This window comes from Ananas comosus, linkage group 3 (genome assembly GCF_001540865.1).
Source record: "Ananas comosus cultivar F153 linkage group 3, ASM154086v1, whole genome shotgun sequence".
Taxonomy (NCBI): Eukaryota; Viridiplantae; Streptophyta; class Magnoliopsida; order Poales; family Bromeliaceae; genus Ananas; species Ananas comosus.
Window position 1 is genome coordinate 16,474,438 of NC_033623.1, and position 10,710 is coordinate 16,485,147.

Genomic DNA, 10,710 nt, shown 5'->3' on the forward strand with positions numbered 1-10,710 from the left:
AGCTACAAGAAAAGAAAAGGTCCCTAAGAGAACTTTGTTGTCGCAAAATTAGAAGACAACATCGAGAATTTAAAGAAAAGGAAAGGAAAAGGGTAATACAAGGAGGTAACTCAATAGGAGGAAAAGGAGAGGAATGTTTAGAGGGACATAACAGTGTTGATGATGTTGAGCTTTCCTTTGCTGCTTGGTTTCTTTTATTGGTCTGAAGTGATCGAAAGGTTCGGAGTTCAAAGTAAGGCTATCCCCCAATCTCTTTTTTTTCGTGTAGAGAAGCTGTTGCGGAGAGTAGGTTGAAATGATAATCTATTGTGCTCCGTTTAGCCCCCAACAAACTTCCTAATATCTTCTTTCCTTCTCCTAATCCCTCATCATTACTCTTCCGAAAAATAAGTTTTCAAATACCTAAACTTCGCTAAATAATCACTGGAGTGCCATCAAGCTACCTTCATACAAAAAGACCTTCAGTGCAAGATACCAACGAGTTATGCAATTATATACTCTTATTTTGTTATTAATTGAAGTACAATTACAAGGGAAAGGTATCAACAGTATTATGGAAAAAGATTCTATGCACAAAATTCCTCCAATATTTCCTCCAAACTATTTATTAGGCAATTTTTCGATAAGTAATGCAAATATTCGATAGTTGCTTACAATGGTATATGTGATTTGAGTATTTAATTTCTCGAGTATCTGATGGATGCAGCTGAAACCAAAATATAATGAAACAGTACAGCAGTTATATTCTAAGCAAATAGCAGTTGAATTTTACCCCTAAGACTTGGAAGGCTAGAGTTTTGTGTTAAAACGAAAGCATTCTATGATAGAATTGTGATTTCGAAAGAAGTTTAACATTAATGTGGGGACCATGAATGATGATCTACGCATGAAAAACGGCAATTGCAACTAATCTTGTTAGCTTGATTGATGGTAAATTATGCCAAGAAATAAGAACTATAGTCTAACCAATTAACTAATTCATAGGATTTCTAATCAATTGGACTAATTTATGTTAATATGAATTCTATATTCATTCATTTTACCATTTAAACACGGTTTGGGTGAGGGAATATCACATGTTTGCCACCAAACATGGGGAGAAGAGACTCCAAATCCACACTCTTTTTGCTTTGGCCTCTCTGATTCTATTTATCCCTTAGGAAGTTGAAAAATGCAAGCCATGCCTCCTAACTTCCCCCTTTACTATATTCATATGGTGTATTTACTTATACACTACGTCCCAAAAGTAAATGTACCACATAAGAGTGCGCTAATATTGTACAATAATCATTTTTTTCGGAGTGAAATTATTTTACAATAATCATGATGGCAAATTGGCAAGGAGTTGAGAAGTCATTTATGGGATCTCCTTGCGATAATGGCGTACAAGGATTCCTAAAGAATTTAGTTAGTCGAGATGATTGCTATCACATACGTGCCATGTTTTGTTACTTGATAGCTTAAATGTCTGTTTAGCCTTAGTCTGCAAAATTTTCTCTATTTCAAGAATCAAATAGACAAAACATTCAAACAACAAACGTTCAAGCGGTTGGCATGCTACCTATCTCTTAAAAAACAAATCTAAACTTTTGTTGCAGCGGAGGAAATTAATTGAGCTTACAAACCTTACTAACGGAAGTATTTGTTTGGATTTTCTTCACTTCTCTTGTTGTCAGAAATTGTCGAAAAAATTATAATTAAACATGAGTAAAAATAAAAATTAATAATGTTTTCTCAAACAACTTTACTCAAAAACACCTCTCCAGAAGCTTCGAGCAGACTAAACATAACTGAAGCCTTTTTAGTTACAAGTGCAGTTTTGGAGAGTATGCGAAGTCATTCTAGCTTAAGAATTCAAAAACATCATTTACTCCACAAATCGAACTTGGAGGCATGTTTTAGACTCAGATGTAGTTAATTAACCTTAAATGCAACCAATATCTTAAATGCGACCAATATGTACAAATTTTGGGAGTTCAATCCTCTAAGAAACCTACCTGAATCCAAATTCTTCACACACCTAGCCATCACTCGTGCTAAAGACCGTATCGTTTGGTTCGAGGATAACCAAAAAATGATTATTCCAGGGATAGGTATAAATTGAGGTATAAGCGGAGATTAGATCAATTTTGCGTTTGGATGAAAATTAGGTTATTCTTAAGAATAAAAAAAATAGCGTTTGGTTAGATAAGATGGAATAAGAAAGATAGTAGACTTTTATAAATAAAAAATAATGATATTACCATCTTATTATATTTGAATTTGAATTTTTAAATTTTTAATTTTAAAATTTTAACTTTGAAAATTTAAATTTTAAAATTAAAATTTAAAATTTAAAATCTCAAATTTTAAATTCAAAATTTTGAATTTTAAATTTCAAACTTTAAATTTAAGTTCAAATTTAAATTTAAAAAATATAAAATATAAAATTTTAATTTTAAAAATTTAAAATATCAAAATTTAAATTTAAAATTTAAAATTTAGAATTTAAAATTATAAACTTTAATTTTGAGATTACAAATTATAANGTGGAATAGCAAATTCCTTGCTATTTTAGGATAACCGAAAATAGTAAGGTTTGACCGGAATATTTTATTCCGGCAAAAATTATCCCCGCTTATCCCATGAACCAAACAGGGCCTTATAGTTTAGCTGCAACTGTAACAACCAAAAACCTATATAGTTTCCTGACTTTCGTCGTGGCTCAGAACCGATATCAACTAGTAGCACGCATCAAAGTGATACTCCATTTAGCATAATTTTAATGTGGTTCGTTCTAAATCCTTGCTTACACACACCTCCAAAGAGAAGTATTATCAACCTTCATCATAGAGATAAGAAATTGTTTAAAAAAAATCAACGTTTAGCTATATTTAGAAGTCCACTTTGGAGCTTCTAATTTTATTTAGAAACTGCTCCGGGTCACTTCAGTAGTGCTTCTAGCAGAATTACTCAACTTGCATACTATCAAAGAGAAATACACCCCTCAAGACCAAGCATGGCCTAAGCAACATTAGAAAAAAAAAAATTTAAAAAAAACAAAATATTAATATCTGATGATAATTGAATATTATTAACATAAAATTAGGCGATTAATCTAGCACATAGAGAAGAGATGATAAGTACATTACTTGACAAAACCAATAGGAAAGTGGTTACACAAGTAAAACACCATGCATCAATCAAGTACTTGAACATTTACTTGAGCTCACAGATTAATTTGAACTAAAATATTCAAAAAAGCAATAGTTAATTCAAGACTAATATGATTAACAAAGCAATGGTGATCTTCTATTACCACAAGAAACAAAAAGACAAGACGCCTGGCAATCTTCAGTAACACAAGAACTTTGTATAGTAGAATAGGTGTAAGGCTTCTAATAATCAACAAATCTTCAAATTGTTTAAGGCTTTTGTAGTAGGCAATTTACGAAACATTTTAGACTCAGCCCCAACTGAAGAAACATATTTCGGTTGCATAATTACATGATTTTTCAGCACCAAAAGCTTCACATACTATATCAACATACCTCACCATTCTGTTCCATGCACACATCTCTAAGGAAATTGCGAGTTGATAAATTTGTTCTCCTCTTCATTGATTCAAAGTGGTATAAGAACTTCGCTGAACTACATACCGAAGGCACTTTTTTCTGGTTCGTTGAACTACTGCAATTGAAAGGAGCTTGAAAAGGTGAGGTATGAGCGATTATCTTGTTCTTTTGCCAAGTCAAATTAAGCAGCCCTTGAAAGCTTTTCTCAAAGCAGCTTCATCCAAATTCCTTCCAATAAATACCAGCTTGTTGATCCTTTTCTCATTAGGACCCCATGGTTTCCCAGGGCATCCATCCAACATGGAGTGCACACCCTAGAAATCAAGAGAGAGAGAGAGAGAGAGTACAAGCTGTCAGTACTGTAAGAGAAATACGCATTCGGACAAACAAGCCAAGCAAAAATGAGCAGGTACCCTCTCCAACTATAGAATTTTAGAAGGCCCTTGAACATCAGTTTTCTTAATTCGAATCATCAACTAATTTGATGTGTGATTCAAGTGAACATTGTCAGATTCCATTATATGATTTCCGACAAAAAGTTTCAAAATATAACTATTCTGGCATGTTCTATGAGATTCTATCCAGAAAGTTATGAACCGGTAAAATTCTAATGGAATTTTCTGCAATTAAACAACACAACGAGTTTAAATAGAAAAATACAGCTGAAACAAAGGCCTGTACCCAAATGACCTATAGTTGGAGGGGTGTTTGCACATTCCCATTAATTTTGATTGCCTTTAAGTCCCACTGTAATGAAGAAGAAAAATAACAGAGGCAAGGTAATGGATATATAACCTGGAGAACATAACGCCCAGTAGACTCATTTACAGATATAACACCTTTCATTCTGTACAAATCATCGCCTTTCTCATCAACCAGTCTCTCTAGCCAATCATTGACCTTGGCATTGAGATACAGTGAGACGTTAGTAGATAAACCCAAAAAAAAAAAAACCAGACGAGTACCTTGAAATCAATGTGCAGCATTAAACCCCTAGAGTAAGAAAGGGGGGAAATTTATATTTCACCAGAACAATTGACACTTATCGCATGACTTGTGTAAAATGAAAACATATACTTCAAACCTAACTAGGGTGCCTTATATTATTAAATGATTCTAAAATTCCTTTTACATATTTTCCTTTCCAACTACGGATGCACCAACATCAATGCATCCAATAGTGATATGCAAAACAGCTGCTGCAACCAGCTTTTTAGAACATAGCACACCAAAATTAAAACAAAGTTGGAACTTGGAAAGTACCTCATCAAGATCCAGCATCCCTTCAGAAACTATGCTAACACTTGTCACAGAAGAATCATGGGTGTGATCGTGATGGTGTCCATCATGGTGACCTAGAAAGAGAGAAAACATGTCGATTTAAAGCTAGTAAAGATTCTACGAAATTGCTCCTGCCTGTTGAACATAGGTTTCAAATTATTCCTCAGAACATGGGAGCTGAAACAGTGCCATACTTTCATAAGTTACTACAAGAAACTATACAAAAGCATTAAGAGAAAGGATGCTGCTCATACAGAACGCTTGATTAGGAGTTATATTTATCATAAGCAATATCCAGTTGGCATTCTGATTCCCGTCACTTATCATATAATGCACAGCCTAGGGATCAATCATTCGTCTTTAATGATTCAGGTTTCCGAATGAGGCAGATCTTGATAAGTTAATATATTTGGCAAATGGAAACTACAGTCAGTATGTAAGCACATACCATGTCCATCTTCACAATGATGACTCGCTTCATGGTCTACATCGAGTTGAACTTCAGACTCAATCCTGCTTAAAAATTGATCCAAGAATGTCAGATTAAATTTCCTTGTATTAATCTTAAGCAACTACACGGTTTATCTTTTCAAGACCACAATGTGGTGATGTAAAATGAGATTCAGAAATTTCAGATACTGAAAGAAAAGGCAACAACTGGTACAATGAAAATGACCTCTCTAGGTCATATCCACCCACTCCTAGAACAAAATCCATATCAACAACTCCAAACTTCGCTTGTTTAATTTGAGCCATGCCATTAATAAGCTGCAAAATAAATAAAATAATAAGCACAGACATGACAACTCGCAGCGGTAAAACCTTTGACAAAAATAGGTTATACCTTAATTTTCCTAGTCAGCATATCCAATTCAATATCATTCACCAAATCTATCTGGAAAAAAAAAGAACACAAAGAATTCAGAAAAGTACATTGCTTCTTCTTCAAAAGATTATGAGACATTAAAACATATAGCCCTAGAGAATTATCTATTAATATATATACCCCTGCAAAATTGGAAACTTCATTTATGCCCCTCAAACTTCCTATCAGATAAAACCTTGTACTTACATAACAATTGCACTGTTCAACGGGCAAAAAAATAATAATAATCAAAACCAAGTTCCCTCTGGTATTGGATGAATCCTCAACTTAAGGGTATTTTGTGAAAGATTGCATATTTTGAGGGCAATATATGGAAAATACAAATTTTATAAGGGCATATAGGTAAACATTTGGTTTTGCACTGCATATCAAAGCCCCAAAAGTTTACTATAACAACAATATGAGAGGTGCAACATAAAAGGTCTGCTTACACATAGCATATACTTGCCTTGTTTAATATAATTCGGTCAGCATAAGCAACTTGTTCTACTGCCTCATTCACGACCCACCTCGGTTTCACTTCATTCAGATGCTGCATGGAGTGCTTGCAGTCCACCATAGTGACAACACCATCAAGCTTCACATGGCGAGAAACCAATTCATCCGAACAAAATGTCTCAATGACAGGAGAAGGCTTAGCAAGGCCTGGATAAAGAAAATCAAGAACTTCTTACATGACAGACTAACAAGCATTTGCAGTTTAGTTGCTTAATAGCTCCAAAAGCCAAGCTAAACAAATATTTCCCACCAAATCGCAACAAAAAAGGTGGTAATAGTAAGCTGTCATCAACTAGAAGTTGAAAACAGGAGGAGGTGAATACCATGGTGTTGGAGAAGAAAAATACCAAAATAATCATCTGAAAAACCCTAGGTTAAAAAGGTATGAGTATGGACCTTACCTGAACTACGGACCATTTGAATTTGGCTAACCCATTTCAAAATTTTGATTTTACTATGTAACCTTTCAATTTGTTTGATTTAAGTCAGTCAATGATACTTTAACTTTAAAATTTGATTTTGTTGTTTAACTTTACAAGTTTAGTGAGTATATTTTATGCAATTCTTACAACTATAAGTTTATTAAAGTAAGTAATTAGCTTAAATTTTGGAGTCAAAGTGCCGTCGACTGACTCAAATCAAACAAATTGAAAGATTGAATAGAAAAATCAAAAGTTTGAAAAGTTGGGCAGCCAAATCCAAATAGAACATAGTTCAGGTAAGGTCCATGAATTTTAACAAAAACCTATTGGCTGGCTAAGAGATATCAACTCTATTGCCCTGAAAAAGTGAGTAATTTAAAGTAAAAGGAGAAAAAAAAAAAAAGAAAAAAAAAAGAGACATCAAGTCAAATAAAAATGGAACTTTTGCACCGAAAAAAAAGAGGGCAACATGGCAACAATTAAGTTTGATATGCTAATAATGAGAAAGAGTAAGTAATAACTTTAATATATCAAGACTCAAATATTAAGTAGGAAATTAAGAAAAGCAAGTGCAAATAATTAACGTCCATAAGTGTTGAAGCAGTTCGAAGGCTGGAACAAAGAATTGGAAACTACAGAAGATAAACAACCAGCAAAAGCATTCGCATTTCATATTCCAGAGCTTTGACCAATATCTCTACCTGTTGTTTCTATAACAATATGATCGAACTTCTCCCGTTTTTCCTTAACCAACTTCAAAAGCATCTTAACAAGATCCCCTCTGACAGTGCAGCACAAGCAGCCATTATTAACCATCACAATGTCTTCTGCGACAGATGAATGACTAGCAACAAGCGAACTATCAATATCAACCTCCCCAAACTGCGACAGTACCACGTCAATCCATGAAATGAATATTTTCACCCAAAATTTGTCTTGCGTGTAGAGATTAAGTAGAAAATTCATTATGAAAAGAGACAAAAGAGGGAATAAACTATCAGAAATATGCCAATCAAGTGAGTCAAGATTTGATGCTTTTGCTAAACTAGTTCTACCCATTCATATAACCATGCTGTTTCAAATTTCTAAAAATAATAACCACCAAAGCCGTTCTGCAGCAGGAGATAAGGCTCACAAGATATAGCACTTTGTTCTAGGTAATTCACCGTAAGCAAAATAATCAGCAACTAAAAATTACAACAGAAAGCCATTATTATATAGGGATAAAGAAAAGCCACCGTGTACCTCATTTTCAATGACAGCGATCCTCTTCCCATGCTGTGAAGTCAAAATATGGTTCAACAGAGTTGTCTGCATATAAATTACACATCATGCTTTCTGTGCTGGAATACATATATATTTTCCAAAGAAAAAAAATTATCAGAAGTTCTTGCTATATCACGCTATATATCACTATAGACGGAAAATATCATACGAAACCTCTGGGGTTAACGGCTCTCTTTATTTCATCATAAGATGTTTCCTTTGCAGGATTAAGTTCCCAGCACATCCCATAAGATGCCAAGCTTGTTTCAGCATTAACATGGTATGAGTACCTCATCATATGGGAGAACATGTTCCACAAGCTAACCTCGTCTTACAGGGGAACATGTTCCACAACCCAGAAGTCCGTTTCTGTGGAACCTACGGACAAGTTCCAAAAACAGCACGACACTCGAACAATACTCCAGGCTAATAGCATTACTTATTCGATACATAATTTCTCAAAAAAAAAATCCTAAAAAATACTAGACCCAATGGTTGACAAGAAGAAGCACATTGCAAGCGATAAAGGTAAATAACCAAATAAATAAATAAATAAAGATTCTAACATAGTCGGTTGCCTCGGTTGCCTCTCAGAAGAAGCCCAGGGAGGGGAGGAAGAGTCCTATGATTACTTCCTTTCTCTCTTTAGAACCAAACAACGTAATTTGATCCGCACAAGAACCAGAGACAGAGAAAAACACATAAGTTCCCTTCAAAGATAGAATCCACCTCCTATATGGTATTCTTAGATCTTTAGGGCGCAACTGGATCAAGGCCAATAAAAAATGCAAGAGCCTACTAAAGAAAAATTATCGAATCGATTGATTAGAATCTGACCTTTCCGGAGCCGAGGAATCCGGTGATCACGGTGGCGGGAACGCGGGTGTCGAGATCGAGGGCGCTGGAAACGGCTTCGGCGAGATCGGCCCTGGGTCGTGAAGCGGACACCATCGATCGCGAATCGGACGGCCGATCGTGGGGGGAGAAGGGACGGGAGATGAGGGAGTGGAGGCCTCTGAGGCATTGGGAGATTGAGGCGGAGGGGGCGGCACCGATCGGAGGGAGGGAGACGGGTTGGAGAAGATGCGCTAGGGTTTTGGAAGCTCTCGGGATCAGCAATTTCGCAGCCATGGCGAGGAGAGAGAGAGAGAGAGAGAGAGAGAGAGAGAGAGAGAGAGAGAGCTTAAACCCTACACGGAGGTTTCTTGTAGGAGAGAGGGAGGAGGAGGAAAGGGATGCCTTAAACCCTAGTGAAGGGTTCTTGTACGAGATATACACGCCGAACCGGAGGGATCCTACAACTGTCGTATAATAAAACTCGCACAATAGAGAATTAGAGATGAGCGAGATCTGAGCCCAGCCCGATTCAGAGAGGGCCGGCCCTGGATTGTCCAAATTAATAAATATATTAATTGTCCATATCAACTGTCGTACGATCAATATGTAAATATGTAAATATATATATATTAAGAATCAAAAAGCTCCTATGCTCTAATGCCCTATGTACTTTTCCTTTCTGTTTCATTCTTCTTTCTTTTTTCTTCTTTCTTACTCCTTTTTTCAATCTTTTGCCGCTCTCTCGGAGGTCCAAGCTGCTTCCAACTTATATGCTCAGTTTATTTAACCTAATGAATGAAGCAGGTAGCTTGCTACCTATTTTCTCAAAAAAAAAAAAAAAAAAAAAAAAGAATCAAAAAGCTCCGATAACCTTTTTGATATGTTCTAAATAATAATTTCGTTGGGCAGTTATGACTATTTAATATTCTCTGCAGTAAGTTTTTCCAAAAATTTATTTTATTTTTATATACAAACTATTTGTGATTATAGATTCACGTCCAAAAGTTAGACCTTGCTAAGCATCTTAAAAAAAAACTACCATAAATAGGTCAATTGGGCTTTGCGCTAACGGACCCTTCATGGGCGAAAATGTTATGACCAAACCCACTCCAACCAACCATATTCACGGGGAAATTTAAAGAAAGCAAAATTGACCAGTAGCATTTCCGGCGCACAGCTAACAATAAAAGCTTACCCCAGAATGAACCACAATAACGCTCCTAATGTTGCTGTCCGTGAAAATAAAATCGTCAGCAGATCTCATATTCAGAAATTTTTTCAACCGAACTCAAGGAACTAACCAAGTCTAATTTCAAACTTTGATAGCGAATTCCCATTTTTGGTAGTTTTGGCGGAGTCACATGCATATATAAACCGCAACTAGGTTTCATAAACAGAAATAAACTACCACAGTTACAACATCGGTTGAAATAAGAGTACTGATGAAGAACAGCAATCCTCACTGGTAAATTTTTAGTTTTCTTAAATATTATCAATTATCACCCATTTGAGTATCTAATCTTAAAATATTTTGATCTTACTATTGGACCGTTTAATTTATTGATTTAAACCAATTAGTGACTCTCTAACTTCGAAATTTGAATACATCATCTATCTTTACAGTTAGATATTTTATGCAATTTAAGCAACTGTAAGTTTATTAAAATGAATAACTAGTTAAAATTTTATACTCGAAAAATCATCAAATTACTTAAATCAAATAAATTCAAAACATAAATACTAAAATTAAAATTTTTTAAAATTAAACAGTTAAATTAAAATGATATATAGTTAGATAAATTTGTAGGATTAATTTCTTAAAGATCCCTGCAAAGAAATCAAACAGAAAATATATATTCCTATAAAACTTTAGTTATCGGATTTATTCCTTCAAAAATTCTTTGATTTGTAAATATATATTTTCAAAAGTTCTAATTCGTTCATATATTTTTCTACCATTTGATTT

At 34.7% G+C, this 10,710-nt stretch overlaps 1 protein-coding gene across 2 annotated transcripts; it reads right to left on the reverse strand.

Moving 5' to 3' along the window:
* Positions 3,234-9,188, reverse strand: LOC109708277 (uncharacterized GTP-binding protein YjiA-like). 2 transcript variants are annotated; one of them, XM_020229944.1, is made up of 10 exons: positions 8,745-9,188; positions 7,887-7,952; positions 7,343-7,523; positions 6,170-6,366; positions 5,680-5,730; positions 5,512-5,603; positions 5,284-5,348; positions 4,818-4,909; positions 4,350-4,454; positions 3,234-3,868 (listed from the first exon to the last, which is right to left on the reverse strand). In XM_020229944.1, exons 1-10 carry the CDS (start codon positions 9,036-9,038, stop codon positions 3,731-3,733), a joined length of 1,281 nt encoding a protein of 426 aa, XP_020085533.1. In that variant the 5' UTR covers positions 9,039-9,188; the 3' UTR covers positions 3,234-3,730. The 2 variants fall into 2 exon arrangements, with proteins under 2 accessions (XP_020085533.1, XP_020085534.1); XM_020229945.1 differs by having other exon boundaries at positions 7,343-7,422; positions 8,745-8,883.

Bases quoted from the DNA above. Each gene is read 5' to 3' on its own strand.
- LOC109708277 (XM_020229944.1), bottom strand. From the start codon at position 9,038: ATGGCTGCGAAATTGCTGATCCCGAGAGCTTCCAAAACCCTAGCGCAT. The intron at 7,953-8,744 runs GTCAGATTCTAA...ATTTATATGCAG, and splicing joins GATTCCTCGGCTCCGGAAAG to ACAACTCTGTTGAACCATAT. The intron at 5,731-6,169 runs GCAAGTATATGC...TTTTTTTTCCAG, and splicing joins ACCGAATTATATTAAACAAG to ATAGATTTGGTGAATGATAT.